We start from the raw sequence: 19,865 nt of genomic DNA, 5'->3' as shown, positions 1-19,865 counted from the left end.
GGGCGCTGTTCTTGTCTCAAATTGACTGACGCAACATGTCTCACAGCTACGACCGAGATTTGCGCTGCAGAAATCACTTGCTTGTTGTTGGTTGTGCGAGGTTGTCCCATACCGACTTCCACTGCTTTCCTTTATTCTTCTTCGCATATATACCGCCTAACTCCCCATAGAGTGGAAAATATATATATATACGAGGCCCTTGCTCAAGAGTAGTAGTTGTCGATTTAGGACCTCCAAGGCTTGATGCTGTATCCCTGATCCTTGTTGTCCAGGGTCTTTTTTGCCTGGGATTGATTGCTGGGGTTTGACGGACACGAGGCGAAGCAGCGGAGATCAGACGCACATATCGGTCTTCTCCCGTTTCCTCCTATCTTCCTGCTATCTGATAGGAGGTTTGAGTAAAGAACGTTGCGACAATGACTGTGCTAGCGATTGAAGTTTGAAGTTCCCCCCCCGGAGATTCGTCTGGGGTCGCAGAACTGGATTGGTCCCTACCCGTCATGAAGTTATGAAGCCATCGCTAACTGTTAAGGGCCTAAGTAAGACCCTGCGAGGAATCATTTTACGAGGCTCGATAAAGCTCTCTTCCCTCTTCTTCTGCTTCCTTTGGTTGACTAACTGATGGGGACTTCAGTTTTCCGAGAAGAGCTATCTATCTGATAATCACTTTAATTTAATTTTTTTTGTTTCACATGGATACCAATGCTGCACCGTTTCCGAAGGAACAGGACGGAGTCGAGGTTATCGCGCTCATTGCGCAAGCGTTCAGTTGGTTTGGCGCTTCATACATCCCTCCTGGTCTCAAAGATGGAAATCTCACTCTGCTGCTGGGCAGAATAGAAATGTTCCAGACCCAAAAATATCCAGTGCGGGGTGCATGCTCGCTAACAGGAACGAACGCATTTCAAAATGGGCTGCTTGTCCAATGTTCAGATGTAAGTTACCAAAGCCCTAATTAAGACTCTTCTGCCAGTTTATTGCTGAATATATGGGAACGTATCTCAAGACACATCCGACATGTTATCCTTGATCGTTTGTCTACACTGTACGGAGAAATATATCCAAGGTTCAATTGCTGACACCGGGGTAATTAGAGTACCAAATATTGTTTACTAGTCTCACAAGGGGTAGCTAGTTACCCATTACATCTGGATGACAAGACAACTTCCGAACATCAATAATGTTAAATATGCATTTATTATATCGGTCATCGGTTCATACCAGTTGGTATCTGTACCTAAACGGGAAATCTAACAAGTTCGTCGAAAAATCTTGAAACACACAAATTCGGTGACGAGGTAGTTGTAGGATCAGCTTTATCTAACTGCCCATCTCCTTGACTCTCGTAGTAGATCAATAGAAACAATAGCTTCAAACGGCCCCCAGAGTTTTCCACACTTCATCTAAACCCATGCGGAAATTTTCACGTCTTTAAGTATTTTCTTCATCAGTTTGTGTATTCGTTTCTCCATCCGCAATTTTGGGAGTCTGTATTGTTGCAACTCATGTGTGAAGCCCAAATAACGTGTCACGAGCGACAGCATCCGCTGAACCACTACGACGAAGACGCGCAAGACAAAGACAGATCAAAACCATTCCACTCCCATCGTTCTGACAACGTTATGTGCGTGGATTATCATTTCTATTGGCGCTGCCATAGCTAGGGGCAAAAGCGTTGGAGCCCGGGCTGAACAGCGCTCCATTTATATTTGCTTGGACCGCATCTAACGCATTCGTGCTGTTAGGAAACAGGGGGTTGCGAAGTCCGTACGGATCAGTGTCGGTGATGGTGATAGTCGGAATCTGGTACCTCGACCAGGTGGGAGCGTTGGCTCCACCAATGTCTGGAGAAAAGATGTCGCCAAGTGTAGAAGTAAATGGGCGTGCAAAGGGAGCAGCTGTATTGCATGGATGGGTCATTTGAGTTGATCTGAATGGCAATGGGCACAAATATGAGTCAAAGGAAATGTCATGCTTCGTCTGCTCATTCTGAGAATCTCGGGTTTCCTGAGAACCATCACTTGCAAGCTTGTTGTTATTGGAGGTGGATACATAGTCAGGAATTCTGGCTTGAAGGGTCGTGTTAAGGGGGGGAGGGGCAAGCGTCCTGAAAGGGATTCCGCGTTGGCGGGAATCAGAAGTTTCTTCATTGAAATCTGTATGGAAATCGTACACCAATTCCATGGTACCTTCGCTTTTCACCATATTGCTCGATCCGTCAATTTCGGAAATTTCGTTCGGAAAATGAGTATCGGTGGCAGTGTGATAGAAAAGTCCGATGTTTCCATCGCTCGAGGCTGGTTCATTTTTGATTTCTGTAATAGAAGAGACATTCGTCGGCTTCTGCCTTTTCCTGGATGCATTACACTGAGAAGCCTTGCGTTTTATAGCTAAAGGGACGTCTTCATCATCTATTTCCCCGCAATTGGCTTCATACTCATTCTGGTCGAAAAGCTTCACCATGTCAGATTTCACCATCTCGATGTTAGGTACTTCTGCCTCTTTCATCGAATTACCTGGTGGCGACAGGGGTTCTTCTTTTTTTAATGTGACCTCTTTGGGTTTCGACTGACGAGGTTTGTACTGCTGTTTGGATTTTTCTTCGATGCTAGCAGGTGCGCTTGTCGTTTCAGCGGATGTTGCATTAATTGCACAGCTCTCGATTGCCTTCCTGAGACGGGAAAAGCGCATGCGAGCAGCAGGAGGGTTCAAATTGGCTGCCTCTCCTACGGCGCTGAAATCGATCTGTCACGGGCATTGCTTTCATCAGTAACCAACTCATGTAGAAAGGAACTTTGAGTGTAGAATCTGGGGGGTGGCCCAAAAGGAGAAATTCCCAATGCTCCCCAGACGCTTAGAACTTGCTGGAGATAATTTGTTCAGCGGAGGAAACAGAACTCACGGTCTTATAGTCTGATTTCTGAAGACAGATATATAAGAACCACAGGTTCACATCGGCCTGGGTTTTGGAAGGCATACCTGGATAAGCTCTCTTGTGAGTAGATAATTTTGGAAGCTGTTTGAGAAGGGTAACTCCTAATTCTCCCTTATTTCAGTCGCCTGTTCGAGTTGGGCCTTTGCCACCAGATATGGAATTGGGCAGTGGAACAACAGAGCGACAGGATGAGTATGAAAGAAAGAGAATATGAGATGAAGTGAAAAGCATGAGTCTTGTAGATGACAAGGAAACAATAAAATGAGACTGATGAGTGGACACACTGCAGCAAAATCACTCAGATGATAGACTGATGAAGGGATTGAACGACCCAATTCGCAAATACAGATAACTGTGATAAAGAATAACAGCCACTTAAAGGAATGTTCTTTTAAGCTCAAGCTGCAGACAGCCTGGATACATGTATACATCTGCGCTTGACACTTAGATATTGTAACCATAGGTGATAAAGAAGCGCCTTGACTTGAAAAAGATAGAAAAAGAGGACAGAATTCAATAGAAGCTATGGTAATTGGCCTGGATATATAGCCAAACTTAAATGCCTTCTATGGAAAACAGAAATAGAGAAATTTAGTCCATTTCATTGCATCAACCGATCGTCATGTCATTCCAGATCCATTTTATATTTGTATTTCAAGACCTTCCGTATTTGCTGTGGAGGGAGCTAATTCCTTTCCTGCGTGCATAGCAAAACGCTCTGCTGATTCTCTGGAAGCTTCCATAAGGACGGCTTGTGTCCCTCGAGCGGCATTAACAGCTCCATCTATCAAAGCTTCGTGGCTGAGAGATCCCTTTTGCGATCCGCCGTGAAAATCCGAAGTATCTCCCTTGAGCCATAGTTCCGTAATCTCGTCGCGGGATGGCATATATCCCACGACACAGGCAGCTGCGATTCCCCGGTGTTCGGACGGATCTGGATCTAGGACTAATCGTCGATCGCGACCCTTTTCGTTTGTCTCTTCTGGTTCTCCAGAAACTTCGATGTGTGGATTTTCAACAAAAGCAGCAACTCCACCAGTAATGAGATCCACGCAATCAATCCGGGCATCAACAATTGCTGCTGAAGCAACAGTAATACAGCCGGCAAGAACATTCATCAAGCCCCATCCATCTATCCCGCCGAATGGACTGGAGGATAAAGCATCACCCCACCATCGGTCGTCTTCCCCCTCTAATATCGTCACCGTGATATCGAGCCCACTTTTTGGCCACCTTTCGCCTATGATAACTCCCTTTAGAGCCGTCTCGAGGTGAACACCAAGATCCCTCTCGTTAACATCACGTATGTAACTCCTTCTTCGCCTGGTGGCGAACGGAGCAAATTTTACGTGTGTAGAAAGAAGAAGATTAGGGGAGAATGGGGCGGAACGAGGAAGAGGCTTTGGGCCATGAACGGTACAGGTGAGTTTTAGAGATGAGGAGGGGGGAATGAGGGTTTTCAATTTTGATCGGGGAAGGATTGTGGAGGTCTGGAATTCAAGATATGCGGAACCGGAGGCGGATGGGATTAGACCAGTTTTCAGAACTATTCACACACATTAGTACAAAATCTCTTGTATCACATGCTACATATTGTAACCAACATATTTTTCTCAGCTCATCTGGCTTTCTAGAACGGATAGGGCGTTCGAGCGCTATGGAGCGTCGGTTGTCGGAAGCGAGGAGCGATGACGCAAACACTGGTGGTCGTGTGTCTCCAGACGGTCCGTTTATACGTCTTCTATCGGCCATTATACATTACCCAATAATGAAATCAACAGAAACAAGGAAAAGCGCCCAATGAAAAGCAATAAGCAACTCTGCTGAACTTCATGATTTATCACCAGTGTCTCTCGCATCAAAAAATCCATAGCTTCAAAGTTAGTTGTTTGCACTGTTTGGCTCCTTAGCGGAACAACGTTTTGCCGTCACCCTTCGCTTATCCATATTTTTCCAAGGTTATATATGTTACTTCTTTTTCATTATGCTTCAACTACTACAACCACCAACTACATCACCACAAGCTATCTTCGTAACAGAGGAAGCAGGACAAGAAAAGCAAACTATGTAGCAAGAAGTACAAGGATTTTACGGCAAGTTTCTTCTCCTCAACTTTTATCCCCGTATTTTATTACCTTCATGAGGAAAACCTACCAAAAATCTGTTCGAGATTCTTCCGTGAGCGAATTGAACAACATGCACTACCATCTGAACCTTCCTTGCATTACTTGACCCTTGCTATATTCTGCTTTATGGATATAGCTAACAGCATAGCTATATTAGAAATCATTTTCATTCAGCGTTTCTCAAGTCAACGTGGCCGGTACGGTATTATTTTCAAGGATAGATATTAAAAATGGTTCGGCTTTACTCCCATCCTCTTCCATTCCCTACTTTGTACCATGATGAGAAACCTTCATTCAGTTCTGCTTCTGCAAAATTATTGAAGAAAAATCTATTATACCAAAAATAACGATCCTGATCCAAATTCTCATTCTGCCAAATTTTCAACATGAAGTTTTCACGAACTCAACTAACCAACTTTGGTCTGAAATAGTTTTCTCTATTCCCAATTAGCAAGAGGATATGATAAATAATCTAACATAGAATTACCCCACCGTGCTCCGCATAGCTCACCACTGATGTAAGCATTGCCAATTAGTTATATCACTTGCTCCCAACACCGAGTCCCTACCCAAGACCAATCATCATGATGACAACAAGTCAATCCATTCCACGAGTCTCCTCACGGAGCGCCCTTCTTTCAATAAGAAAACGAGTTTCTCTTTCGATCCCCCACTCTCCCCTATACCGGACCTTTCCTTTCTCATTTACGTTGGCTTCTCTTGTCTACGACTGGAGCTGTTCAGCATAAGTTCAGAAAGAAGGGGATGATAGGTTGTGGAGATGCTGGTGTTATCGAGGAGGTTAAGCGGGGTGCCTTGATAAACCCCCTTGCGCTCAGCCTTGTTTTTTCTTATTTTACTCGTCCCATCATCTCTTGGGTAGCGGTTCGTCTTGGGCTGTTGCTTTTGGGGATGGTGTCTGGATGGGGGAAGGGGATGAGTTCATGGCTTTGCTGAATACAGTAAAATATCCCAATGACCTTTTCATGCCCCTATCATATCTTCATGTTTGTTCTTGTATACCGTTGAACGTATCCAAGTGACGTTCAATCTTGGGGATGTCCTGGGTTGTCGACCCTCTTGTTGGAAGAATACCTATCTAACTTGATTTTAGGTTGTAGTAAGTCCAGTTTTATTGATCAGAGCTCATGCGGTTTCACTTCCACATAATGTTTCAAACTGCAAAATAATTTAACAGGCCACTCGGAGCTTGTTAGATAGATCTACTTGCCACACAGCCTTGACACGCTTTTAGTTTATCAATCTACGCTGAATAACTTTTAATGTTATATTCCTTGTTAGTTTTCGAAAGCAAGCATCAACTCGTAATGCAATTTTATTTCTCGGGTCTATATGGATTGTAATCTATGGATGTAAAGATATACACCGTCAGTAGTTTTATAATGAGTAATTCCTCCTATTTTCTACAGGATGCCTGATAAATCTCCTTTCAAGAATTCTCCTCTCCAACCTCTTTTCAGCTTTCGTCATGATGTACTGCTGTTGCTAATCTTTCCAAGATTGCATCTGATAGTCAAAATGTTGTGCAAAGCCAGGTGGTAGGAACTCTCAAAAAACAGCGGAGATGGATTAACTGACGGGTGGTTGGGCAGATGCATACGCTCAATAGGGAAAATGGATAGTAGAAAAACGAGACGTATGCATGTGGAAAAGTTCCATCACAGCGGAGAAAAGTCCATGGTCGTCGGAAAAAGATATATACAATATGCTGTGAAAATAGAATCGAAGAAAGAACAAAGCATACGCTTTCCGCCAATGGTTTATGTATATATATATATACGAACGCAAGGGATTCTATCCTCCCTTCTATTTTCTCAATTCCTGATTCAGTTTCCTCATATCATCGCTTTGATTTCTTTCGAATCTTGACGTTCTGGGTTGAACTATCACCTAGAGCAACGGACCCTTGGAGATATGCAGATATATCGGTATGTGCGGTAGGTAAAGGTGAAAGAAATTTTCAAATCATCGTAGTCATCGTTATTATCGTTTGTATGGGGGTGGGGTTTAACTTTCATGTTCTGCTGTGGGGGTTGTGGCTCCGTTTGTACGTGACATGCTGTACGGTGCCTGAATTGTGGATATAATGTCAGTCATTACGAAAGTTAAGCGTGGGGAAATGCAGCAACCACTGAGCGGATGGTAAATCTCCGTTATACATACTAAAACCTTTTTGGCATTGCATATCCGCCATGCCAGATTGCGGACATTTCCATCAGCACGGACGACCTCGGGAGCAAATTCGATGCCGAACCTAAAAAAGAGTAACATCAGTAAAAATATAAAGAAACAAGCTTGCAACTTGACTCAAATTTTGAAATGCTGTTTATACAAGCTATGAATTCCAGAATAAGAAGTTAACTTACATTTGATGTACGGCAAATACCACTCTCCTTGAGTATTTCCCATTCCTGTCAACTAGGCTGCCATACTGTTCTTCGACAGTTTGCGGTGCAATGTCGGGGTCCCTGTCAAAGCAGTTTTGGACCACAGGAAGCAAAGCGGATTCGATGGCAGCCCTGACAAGCCCGTATCTGTCGCCATAGATTGCATCGTCATCAAATCTGCCAATGCGGATCTCAAAGGGGCGCGAGACTGCCATGACATTATGTTTTCCGTTGTGGTGGTACCTAAATTCGAAGACGCCTTGCGTCCACCAGAGTTTATCTCCCGAGAAGACCATTTCCCCAGATGCAACGTCCTTTGGCTCGCCATCCTCTCGGAACTTATTGATAACAATGTCGCTTGAGATTAACCCTTGCTCACATGTCAAAGAGTCAAAAGAAGCCTTGTTAGTACCGATCCATCGACCTTGGGAAGAAATCCGTGTGATCTCCCGCGATGTATTATCAGTGACCATGTAGAGGCCAATCCAGTCTTTCTTGCTATGATTCAGCGGGGCGGTCCATTTGACTTTGATGGGGGCGCCATATTCGAACATAAGGTTCACCTGTTCACCCCTCCTGTCTGGCATGGATCTTGCCTTTTCACCCTCCTTATCACTAGCTCTTTCAAATTGTGCCGGCTCGGAAGATTGTGTTCCTTCCAGGGAAATGGAATAATCCTTTTGATCGTAACCAGCAAGATCTGGTTCCAGACGAGATATGGTGATTCGTGCAGGGTACTTCTGGAACAAGGCGGAGGTATCTTTGACGAAGGTCTTGACACCAGCGGCGAGCTTAGGTCGAGCGGCTTCTATGAACTCTTCAATGAATTCAATCGAGTCATCGAGTATTTTGTCTACGCTTCCATGGAATTGCTTCAGGGAAGGTGGCAAGGAACGCTTTAGGCTTCTAACAAGACCCGCATCTCGCCTTAGACTTTGACCGTAAAGCTTCTGCATATGTGGACGTTCGACCAGTTGGATAAATGCAATAGTTAATGTATGGCTCAGCAATGCTAGGGAAATAACTGACTTGGTACTGGTGATTAGAACCGCTCCCCAAACACCTGCCAAACCTAGAACGCGCTCAGGATTGTTCAGATACCGATAAATTCCACTATATGTGAGTTTTGGTGACTGGTCAAAGAAGAAGTCTCCGAAAAACCATCCAAACTCCCCAAGTGATTCGTAGATACTGGCAGATGTCCAAATCTGAAGTGCAATCAAACTTGCACCTAGAATATGCCTCAGGAGCACTAGGCCGTAGCCCCAATCTTGTGGGAAGGAGTACATCTTCCAAGTAGCGGCAATAAAGCTCGCGTAGGTCATGGTCATGCTAAGATGATATGTGCCTTTCCATTGTTGCCAGGCTTCTTGATTGCTTTCTCCGTACTTCACAAAGTGTCTCGTCCACATCTTGCAGTGCGATTGGCGGTTGAGTATGTAGCCAATACCCACGGAGTACCAAACCCTCCAAAGAGCAGCATTCAGGACGAAGAAAAATTGATAGACTGGTGTTGATGGGGTAAGAATAGCCAGAGCGGAGAAAAGTATTTGGATCAAAAGCACAGAAGAGTCCGTAATGCGGTACAGGTCGAAGTTGTGAGGACCTAGAAGGTTATGCATCGACGAAGGCTCTAAGGTAGCCACCGCTTTTCCCGAGTATTCGTTGTCATTGATGACCGAGGAGTCCTGAGAAACGTCGTCGTCTTGTGGTTTAACATTATCTGTGTCGACCGCGACTCTTTTCCGAGGTGGAGGAGCATTGTAAGTTTTCTCGATATGGGGGTTTTCAACCAGAACCAAGAACGCAAATTGGGCGGCATGTGCTAGAATGGAAATAAAAAGCAGCTTGTAGCTAGCTGCCATCAAAGAGATACCGTAATATCCCGCATAGCCAACGGAATACATTGGATGGGGTGCCATCTCAAAAACACCGTCGAAAGTAAGGTCCTGGTCGATGAGATAAAAGAAATCCCCCCAGTACCATGCGAAATCCTTAACTACCCGATGGGCGTCCAGTTTGACCCAGAGGTTAAAAAGTACTAAGCTCATCCCAGTAATCCATCTCAAAGCCAGCATGATGAAACCTTCCCCAGCGGGACGACCACCGCAGGCAATTGCGAATAGGCAGTACGAGGTAAAGTCGCACATGAGGATAAGATCAACAACTCGTCGAAACACAAGCCAGGTGTTGTATTCCGTTGGGGCGTCCTCGAAAGAATACTGCTCCGGGATTTTTGTCTCCAGTTCCCATTTAAGCAGGTTGTATAATACGGGATGAGGGTTCCGTCCGGTTGACGGATTCACGAAGATGTTTGATTTTTTGGCCCAACAGACCAAGGTCCGGCCGTTCGACTGCATGTGTAGAAGCCATCCTATTCCGATGTTGTACGCGGCACGCCAGAACAGGAAAATGATAGCAAAGGCAGCGACCCTGAATGATGATGGAAGAAACCGGAGGAGGAAGATATGACAACTTATAATGGCGAGGACGAAGATATCAGACAAGTTCTTTGGCTCTGAGGGTGAAAGGAGCTGCGAGACCATATCACGGGTTGGCGGAACGGTAAAGACTGGATTTTGATGTCATTATAGCATTAGCAAATCCTTACTTTAAACTGGAGGTTGATATTGGCGGGAAGATTCTATTCGCGCAGTAAATATAAATCGAGACAGCCACCCGTCCTATTGAGAGAAGTCTGAATGCTCATGCTAAATTTCATTGATGCAAGAGCAAAATCTGGACTAGAGAAGCCTTTTATACCTTCCCGACACCTAGCCATAATCATCCTTCTCCGGGGAGTGGAATCGAGAGCTTACTTGTGCCGCCTGGAGTTCTTCCAAAGGTCTTCTTTTCCGAATCGGTCCTCTCATCTTCTTCTACCCGTGACTTATCATCCAGGGCCTTGGGGGCCACACCTCCATCACTGGTAGGTTTTGATGGCTGTACGTTCCGTTCATGAAGCCCCTCTGCGTGGATGTGGAATCCGGTTGACGACGCCGGACCACTCATAGTTAAAGCGGAAGACTGTCGGTGCGGTCAATGCAGAAGCGCGAGAAGCCGGAGATTATGTCAAGTTGAATTGACTGAGAAGAGTTGAGATCGGAGAGATCGGATTGTTTCGGGCCCGGGGGGAGAAAAGGTGAGGATTCAACTCTTTTTGAAGGTTCTGAGTTAAACAACTAATAGTTATTTCAAGGTTCCCCCCCCCCCCCCCCCAACCGTTTAATAATTAATTAGTTAACTAACTTTAGAGTTAGCTAGTCATGGCTGGAGAACTCCAAACCACCAGCAGCAAACCAGAAACTATAGCAATGAACAGAACAAACCTCAAGAGTCTCTATTCTGGCGAGGAAAATCAGATGATAAAGTATCCCTACCATCCATCCATGGATGGGGATGTTCCTGGTGTCACCGCAGTTCCAGTGTTCCCTATTCGACAGCTCAAACCAGATTTTTGCGCAACGTTTTGTCTCTTAGTGTTGGGAGATGCAGAGGCACAAGAAGCGGGCTAAGATAGAGGGGCGAATCATTGCTCGAGGCTTCTTAGAATGACGTCGGTTGTTCCGCTCAACTTTTACTTTTGGTTGTGCGAACATCCATTTCGCGGGGAGTTAAAATCTATGTTGCGGTCTCCTCCTCAGGGGTACTTATCATTAAGTGATGCTGGAAGGAAGCATTGAGCATCGCAAGTCAAAAGCTCGCCCATTGACTAATTAGTTTTCATAGAATCTCCAAAGAAAATAAAAGTTCAATTTTATTCATGGATGCAATGGATGTTGTGGGTTTTCGGCTATCCATCCGAGTGCACTGATAGTTACCACACCGCACATGGTCATTCCAATGAAGCTCCCTGGAGTCACACTTCCGTTGGTTGGGGTGGTCGTTAGTTGAAACTGGTTGAGCTACGAAGTAACTAAGTTAACTAACTACGTGACTGACTCGGTTTAAGGGCGGGCCAGTTAGTTTAGTGCTACAGCGCCGAACACAAAAAAAGCAAAGGCCTCTTCTCTGCGTTGCAGTCAAGCATGTGAAAGGTCTCCAAAGGGCTTCAACAATTCGAACAACGTCATTCCTGTCTTGTCCTGATCTCGCAGTGTTTTTCTCTCCTATCCACAGAGTTTTAAAACTGGTATTCGAGCACACGTATCCACAGAATTTTAAAACTGGTATTCGAGCACACGTATATTCTGTTTGATCCTGACCCAAACTACGAATTAGCTCTGCATGTTTCCCTGTCCTGAACGCTACAGCCCTGGCCAAGGTTTCAGGATTAGGTTCCATAAGAGTTGCTGCCGCAGCTTTTGCTCTGGCCCGGGAACTCTTGGGATATCTCGAGGATTATCTCGCCAGGGATGGGCAGGCAGAAGGCTGCGAGGTTCCCATTGATGAGAAATACTGATTGCCACAGATAGCGGAGGTCATGGCATGAATTGTTTTCAGGTCACCCGCGTAGTGGAGAAACCGGTTCAGCGGCCAATTGGATCAATATAGGAAAGGGGAGTGGTTTTGTCTGGTGGACTTTTACAACAGGCTGATGGCGAATATCCTCCTGTCAATTGTCACCGTTGAAGCTCCGTGATATATAGTTACCACGCCTAAAAATGACCCTTCGAGAAAAAATGTTGGCAACTGCATGTGGGTTCTCAATGGACAACCGAATCCCCTTTTGAGCGATGAGTTCTTTTATAGCATCTCAGTCCCTCTCACTGCATACCCTAGACGGCAGGTTGTTCATGATGCAGCGGTAATGCTTTGTTTTCCTCCAGAGCTGGTTGGCTACATTGTCGTACATCTGACTAAGCACAAGTTTCATTAGTTAACTAACTTAAACTAAACTAACTAACTTAGGTTAGTTACCACAGTTACCGTAGTTCAACACGCAGACCTCGGCTATTTCCATTCACGGGACATGCCACTTGTATTAATAATACAACCTCCCCCCGTGCCCTACCAGATATCGATCCGCCACCAACAAAAAAATTATATCGTCATCGGATCGGGAATATGGCGCTGTGTAAACATTAAAATAAAAGCCAAAATTAAAATCCCATCAAGGTTGAAATTCCTATTAGACCCTCCAGATAGTTAACCCCGCGGAAGTTGTTGGTTCACCTTACGGTTAATATGGCTCTATTACTGGAGGAGCCAACTCCAGTCCTCCATGCATCATCCACAGCCATTCCCAAGCTCGTCGCTCCCGAACCAGGTATGTTCAAGGACCGCAGATTTCATTTGACGTTGAAAAACATACGTTGCATATCCACCCTGACAACTCTTGTCTCATTCCAGAGAACTGTCCCGGTCCCGAATCCGAACAAGCAGGCAAAGGCGATGCCTGCGCCGGCTGCCCAAACCAAACCATCTGCGCCTCTGCCCCCAAGGGCCCCGATCCCGACATCCCCGTCATAACCGCCCGCCTAGCCTCGATACGACACAAAATCCTTGTCCTCTCCGGCAAAGGTGGCGTGGGGAAGTCGACCTTCTCCACCCTCCTCGCACAGGCGTTCGCCTCCAATCCCGACTCAACTGTCGGCATCATGGACACGGATATCTGCGGCCCTTCCATACCGAAGATGATGGGTGTCGAGGCTGAGACGATCCATGTTAGCAACGCGGGCTGGAGTCCCGTGTGGGTGTCGGATAATCTATCTGCGATGAGCGTGCAGTTCATGTTACCCAACCGAGATGATGCGGTCATCTGGCGCGGCCCGAAGAAGAATGGGTTGATAAAGCAGTTTTTGAAAGATGTTGAATGGGGCGAGTTGGATTATTTAATCGTTGATACGCCGCCGGGTACGTCTGATGAGCATCTTTCGGTGAATTCGTTTCTGAAGGAATCGGGCGTTGATGGGGCGGTGGTCGTTACGACGCCGCAGGAAATGTCGTTGTTGGATGTCAGGAAAGAGATTGATTTTTGCCGGAAGGCGGGGATTCGGATATTGGGACTCGTGGAGAATATGTCTGGCTTTGTCTGTCCGAAGTGCACGCATGAGTCTCAGATTTTCCGTGCAACGACTGGTGGTGGCGGGAGGTTGGCGAAGGAAATGGGCATTCCATTCTTGGGCGCTGTGCCGCTGGACCCTAGGGTGGGTATGGCCTGCGACTATGGGGAAAGCTTCATGGATAACTTTCCCGATAGTCCTGCATCTGCTGCCTTGAGAGGGGTGGTGAGAGGCATCGTGAAGCTGGTTGGGGAGGATCCAGATGAGGTTCTTCCTAATGTTGAGTGGAGCTAGGGCTCCATATATTCATCCCGTCTCTTTCAAGAAACCTCGATAATTTTACTTTTGGATAAGATGTAAGGCATTGGTGTGGGCGTTTTGGACATCGACATAAAAGCCTCCAGGGCTGGCGTTCGGATTCTTTTTCCAATATTTTTACGATCACTCGTGGGAGTAGATGGATATTCTCGCCACTTTTATTTTATGTATTATATGATGATTGAAACGAACATATGATGATGCAGATATCCTATGTCCTGAAAGACAAAAATACTAATTTTATTGAAATAAACCTGCTCTTTGCATCCCACCAATCTACATTATCGGATCGATAGCAATGTAAGGAAATGCAAGGTCATATTTATCATGAAGCAGGCGGAACAGATGTATTTCACCTAGCTCCGCTGGCACCAAAATATGGCAACCTGTAGTCCATTAGCGCCGAAGAGAGCAACTCATTGGTTTTAAATAAAGCATGAAAATTAATAATGCTTCCCAATTAGTTATCATGTTGTCCCGTCATCCTATTCTTCTCCAGTGCTCCATGATTGCGGCAGCAAGAACAATCCCTCGCGAAGTCTCATCATCCATTGAAATCCTTATGTGGCAACGGGGCCGGGACGCATTAACGATATGCGTTTTCACTGCATCTCCTACAGCTATGTAACCCATTCAACATCAGAATCATAATGATTTGGAAGAGATAATTTCTCAGAAACAAAACGCGCCCGATAGCTATGTTCATATGCTGTATGTAAGTGGATAGTCTGTTGAATCAGTACGCGCTGACGAATGTATGGGAATGTGTAGTACATTTATGGCAAAGTCGCTATTGTTGTGGCAATCCCGAGGACGACATAAAACAACATAAATAGACAACTTATATCCTGGGGTTCTATTATGGCGACCAGCGAGTGTCAACCGAAGTAGTTGAAGATAGAAATTTTGAAATCCGAGGTGTTTTGTTGCTAGCAGATATGGATATCAACGTAGCTATGAGATGTCACAGACAATGTAACAGCGTTTGCTTGTAATGGATTTAAAAAATGAAAAGAGATCCATCATTTCCATTGGGATATCTAATATTGAGATCAAAACCTTGGAATGAATGCGGCGGCTACGTAGTTTAGTTAACATCCTCCAAGCAAATAAACAACATAGTTACCTGAATGAAGAAAGCTGGCAATTGAAAGCTGTGAACTTGAACTCTCTTTTTATCATAGTCATCATAGACTCACACTGTTGGTAGCAGTTCGTTCTGCTTCCGAAACCGCCAGCACTTGAAACATCACGGTCTGGCGAATCAGCGCATCAAGACAAAGCAGGGACATTTTGAGTGAGTTGGGCTGAGACACGCCCTGGTTGTTTCATCCCGTCCAGCAGCACCCGTCTTTGACGTGCTTATTGGAAGCTAACAGCGCATTATCTTAAAAATGACGATGGCGTTCCACGGGGAAAACTTAAAACGCAAATTTCAACTTCGGCTGGTTAACATGTTGAATGTGATCCAGGTGGGATTCTGGGCGCGCTCTTCGCTTTCTGGCTCCAGGCACCAAGGCTCGGAGTTCCACCTTTGACAGAAACTAAATATGATAAACGAGACGAACCTGGAACACGACGCGGCAACCAAGCCAACTCGGCCAGGAAAACATCTGTTTGGTGGTTCTTGAAATCTAATGTCCCTTGGAAGTTTGCCTGGCACTCTCCTTGCGCCTGAGTGGCTCAAATACTCACTGCCCTTGATGATGAACAGATGAAGAAACCAAGAGCGGGATGTCATAGTTATCCAATCAATGACTCGATGCCGCCCATACCAGATGTAGTTATTTCCCTCAATCAGACCCCCTCCCCTTCGGGACTCCGCCAAGCGCGCCCTGGTTAGCATGGTGTCAGATCTCAACATGGGCGGCTGGCAAATGCAATAAGTGGGGCTCAGATTACGCAGCGGAGAGCTGGCAGATCCTCTCCTGGTCGGATATTAGAGGGGGGGGATCTTCCTCGTGGAAGGAAGTGAATCTTTCCACTGTCATCTGTAATCTTGTTCCAAGGTTTCATTTTGCTGTCGGAGCTGATCTCCTTCTGCAACAAGTTGGCAGTGTGATATATCTCCTGCTCTGGAAGCAAGCGATAAAATTCCACTGTTAAACTCTGTTCTTTCTTTGCTTGTCTTTTGTGATCAAGTTTATTGTTGTATTGAGACTGGAGTCTCCTTGTTTCCCTTGCATTTCTGGTTTCTTTCTTTATCACACATTCTCTGGTTATCTGAGAGGTTGTTCTTGTTGTCTTCGACACCCTTCCGCTCCCCTCTCTCACCCCCAAACCTCTTCAACTTCTTCAACCTGCTCATTCTCTCATTCCCTTTGAAAATGGATCTTACGGAGTCATAGTCTTCACTATATTGACCTCATTACTATTCGTTTCTTTTGCATAGTCTCTCTCCTTTTTAAGATATATTTATACACATATACACCACTGCTTTGGGGGGGGTGTTTGTGTGCTTGTCATTCCTTTTCACCTTTCGCGTGTCTGGACACGGTTTACACTCTCCTTCATTATCATCGATTCCTGTAACTCCTAACCCCTAACACCCCTCCCTCACTTAATTTTTTATTTTATTTTTTTTATATATATATATTTTTTGTCTTGTTTTGACTAGCTTCTTTTCTTCCTCCTCCATTTTCTGTGTCGAAACCAGCCTTCAGGTAGAAATTCGGCAAGATGTATTTGATACAGGTTTTACTATACCTGTTCCTCCTTCTGGGCCCCTCGGTCCTGGGGGCGCCCTCGCAACCCTCGCGTCTGAGAAAACGAACCTTCAAAGTCGATCTTATTCGCCGTGGGGACTATGTCCCTAACGGCCTGGCTGCAATCAAAAAAGCGTACTCCAAGTATGGCATCATCCCCTCCGACATTGACTTTGGAGCTCTGGACGTCAACGAGTTCGCAACTTCTGTAGATCGTCAAGCGGTAAACAAGGCAAAAGAACCTGATGAAAATGGTGCTGTTACCAATATTCCCACGCAGAACGATGTACAGTATCTGTCTCCTGTGACCATTGGCGGTCAGAAGTTTGTGATGAACTTTGACACTGGATCGTCGGACACGTATGTATATACTATGACCTAACAGGAATGTATATGGGCAGGTATGGAGACATGAGCTTGTGCTATACGGTGCAATAAACTAACTTTTTTCCCCCCTTTTTTTTAATTTTACAGATGGGTATTTAACACGCAATTGGACTCAAGCATATCTGAGGGCCACTCAGTGTTTGATCCCTCACGGTCTCGTACGTTCGAGCTACTCCAAAGCACAACCTTCAACATCACCTATGGAGACTCCTCCTTTGCACGGGGCAATGTCGGAATGGACACAATCGACATTGGCGGTGCGACAGTCCAAAAGCAAGCTTTTGGACTCCCGAATGAGATCTCAGATTCATTTATTAGGGATGAAGGCTCCGACGGTCTCGTTGGTTTAGCATTTACTACCATCAACACTATGCGTCCGGAACCACAGACAACTTTTTTTGAGAATATCGCCTCTGACTTGCAAGAACCTGTCTTCACCGCTCAATTAAAATCCCAAGCACCCGGCAGCTATGAATTTGGCATAGTCGATCCTGCCAAATTCGTCGGTGATATGGTTGATATCCCTGTGGACAACTCGCGGGGTCATTGGGAAATCAAATCGAGCATGTTTATGGTGGGCGACGATACCTCCGTTAGGACCGTCTCGCGTGGGGTGCGTACTGCAATCGCTGATACGGGCACGTCGCTGATGTTGGTCAATGGGGAGATTGTAGAAGCTTATTACTCCAAGGTTCCTGGGGCACAGCTCTCTGCTGCTGCTGGGGGGTTTATATTCCCCTGTGGCACGGAGCTTCCGGATCTCTTAGTATCCATAGGGGATACGCATCTAGCAAGAATACCAGGCAGCTTGATAACATTTTCTTCGACGGGGCATGATTCTAACGGAAATGAGCGTAAGTTTGTCATCACTCTTTTCATTCTGGTTATGGTGGACTCTCATTTCTATTATGGATTTGGAGCATCCCATTGTTCACGGCCTATTCTTCTTATACCTTTATGCAATGTGACATCCATTACCTATGATAGTTTTACTAACAGAATTGTTTTTATTTATACATTCAGTCTGTTTCGGAGGCATCCAATCCAATAAAGGCGCTCGCCTCCAGATCTGGGGAGACGTATTCTTCAAAGCGATCTTCGTTGCGTTCGATCTCCGAGGACCAAAGCTTCGAATGGCAGCGCACGCTTAGATACCTAACATTCATTTCATATTTTTCATGCGTTAAATGTACCATTTCGACAAGGACATGAGGGACGTTGAATTGCGTACACCACATATATACCCCTTTATATACATACAGTACATATATATTATCCCCCTCCCTACTACAGATGAAGAAAGATACTCTGCAGATCTCCTGTCTATATCTTACATAGTATCGCTGCCACTTCTTTTTCCACCCCGACCTTGTTCTCCTGGTCCTTCGTTCAGTACCGATTGATACACTGTTTGCTGTATGCGGTTAGGTCACTGAAGATGGGCAGAAGGAGAGAACAGAGCGGTAAAAAAAGCTACAAGGATCCTCTGAGGCCTGTTTTCGTTTTGTCGTTCTTGCTTGTTTTATGTACTGTCCATGCCTACCTTCGTAGCCATGATCTAGGACGTTTATGCGGCTCTGTTTTCTGTCATTTCTGTTAACCTCAAAAGGAAATTTAGGTAATTCATTTTAAGATTTCAGTTCTGTACTGGAGAGTACATAAAGAAATATTTTCCCCTAGGATTGAAGTATCATGGACTGCGATGTCGAAGTGCGAATGATTATCTTACCTTGGGCCCCGCTAACGCCACACTTGGTGATCTCTCGGGTGGCTTATATGTCCTCCCCGTAGGCACTTTTAGGGGAAGATCCAACCTAAACAACAGTTAAAGCAAAATTTCCAACTAATTAAATTTCACCTTTATTTTATTTTATTTTTTTATTATTAAACTATTTGAGCTTCTGAATAGCTCAGTTTGCAAATCAGATTTTCATCTCATTTTTTAAGAAGTTAAGAAATTATAACTAATTAATTAACTAATGTAATCTAAAAGCAAGCAGGACACCCAAGTGTGCCAGAACCCAAATTAAAATTTACACAAGTTAATTATAAGCTTACTTTAGTATTGTAAAAATACTCATATTTAAAGACTGAGAAAGAAAAAAATAAAGAGTATATCAATATAGAATAAAAATTATTATTTTAATCATACAAGTTATCAAATTTATATATAAGATAATTTTATTATAACTATTCAATATATATAGAATTTTAATACTTTGTATTTATTGATTAACAATTAAAATAAAGATTTTTATAAGTCAATTAAGTTTAATTTATTTATAGTTCAATCGTCAATATTAATATAAAATCTTCAATTACTTAAAAATCTACCAATAAACTTATCATATATTTTAACTTTAAAAAATAATGTATAAAGAGCTCAGTTAGATATATTGATATATTCAATAATAGTAATTTATTAATGATTTTCAAGCTATAAAAGCTTCAGCTGATAATAGTATTAACAACTGAAAATAATGTTATAGTTTTACAAAGTTATATTGTAAATTTAATCTTATCAAAGTTGTAAATATTTCAATATATAATTCTATACTTAGTAAAAGACATTTAAAATATTCAATCATTTTTGTTAAGGAGTGAATGTGAGCTGCATAAGAAGGAAATTCTCTGCATTGCTAACTGCTATGTAATGAAATTCTAAGAAAAAGTGATGTCAGAGTCTGCTCAGATTATAAACAGCTCATGTGATCACATGACTGAATCACAACTGATCCACTAGATTACATGTGGAGTGTGGTCATGTGATGGAGATAAACCTAGCCCTGGTGCTAAGCCTAATATCACCTTATCACCTTTTGATCTAGAAACAGACATGCCCACATGCTGGAAAATCATCATTGTCTTCATCTTTCAGATAGCTGCCTGTCTCTCATGTTCTTACTCATTCATCTAGGCATTTCAGTGATCTGGCTTTAGCAGAGTTGGCCTCATGGAAATCCTATATTATATATAATAATCTATTAAAGTTGTGAGTAAAATATTATAAAGAATTTTCATCAAATCTCTTTCAACACATC

General features: G+C 44.1%; 5 protein-coding genes across 5 annotated transcripts; 2 read left to right on the top strand and 3 right to left on the bottom strand.

The window, feature by feature from the left end:
- Window positions 1-1,620: 1,620 nt before the first annotated feature.
- PAAG_03947 (hypothetical protein) lies at window positions 1,621-2,977 on the bottom strand (the record flags this gene model as incomplete). Its single annotated transcript, XM_002794308.1, has 2 exons — window positions 1,621-2,745; window positions 2,903-2,977. 2 exons carry the CDS (start codon window positions 2,975-2,977, stop codon window positions 1,621-1,623), a joined length of 1,200 nt encoding a protein of 399 aa, XP_002794354.1.
- Window positions 2,978-3,576: 599 nt separating this feature from the next.
- Window positions 3,577-4,687, bottom strand: PAAG_03946 (3' exoribonuclease family protein; the record flags this gene model as incomplete). Its single annotated transcript, XM_002794307.2, has 2 exons — window positions 3,577-4,481; window positions 4,540-4,687. 2 exons carry the CDS (start codon window positions 4,685-4,687, stop codon window positions 3,577-3,579), a joined length of 1,053 nt encoding a protein of 350 aa, XP_002794353.1.
- Window positions 4,688-7,089: 2,402 nt separating this feature from the next.
- Window positions 7,090-10,481, bottom strand: PAAG_03945 (phosphatidylethanolamine N-methyltransferase; the record flags this gene model as incomplete). The annotated part of the gene is made up of 4 exons (XM_002794306.2): window positions 7,090-7,152; window positions 7,246-7,336; window positions 7,449-10,041; window positions 10,289-10,481. The coding sequence occupies 4 exons, from the start codon at window positions 10,479-10,481 to the stop codon at window positions 7,090-7,092; spliced, it is 2,940 nt and encodes a 979-aa protein (XP_002794352.2).
- A 2,115-nt stretch (window positions 10,482-12,596) lies between these two features.
- Window positions 12,597-13,708, top strand: PAAG_03944 (cytosolic Fe-S cluster assembling factor NBP35; the record flags this gene model as incomplete). Its single annotated transcript, XM_002794305.2, has 2 exons — window positions 12,597-12,678; window positions 12,762-13,708. The coding sequence occupies 2 exons, from the start codon at window positions 12,597-12,599 to the stop codon at window positions 13,706-13,708; spliced, it is 1,029 nt and encodes a 342-aa protein (XP_002794351.1).
- A 2,703-nt stretch (window positions 13,709-16,411) lies between these two features.
- Window positions 16,412-17,975, top strand: PAAG_03943 (endothiapepsin; the record flags this gene model as incomplete). The annotated part of the gene is made up of 3 exons (XM_002794304.1): window positions 16,412-16,797; window positions 16,912-17,678; window positions 17,848-17,975. 3 exons carry the CDS (start codon window positions 16,412-16,414, stop codon window positions 17,973-17,975), a joined length of 1,281 nt encoding a protein of 426 aa, XP_002794350.1.
- Between the last annotated feature and the right edge of the window lie 1,890 nt (window positions 17,976-19,865).

Source organism: Paracoccidioides lutzii, assembly GCF_000150705.2.
Source record: "Paracoccidioides lutzii Pb01 unplaced genomic scaffold supercont2.9, whole genome shotgun sequence".
NCBI classification, from domain to species: Eukaryota; Fungi; Ascomycota; class Eurotiomycetes; order Onygenales; family Ajellomycetaceae; genus Paracoccidioides; species Paracoccidioides lutzii.
Note: the sequence above shows the minus strand (reverse complement) of the source record. Positions and strands in the feature narration are given on the sequence as shown.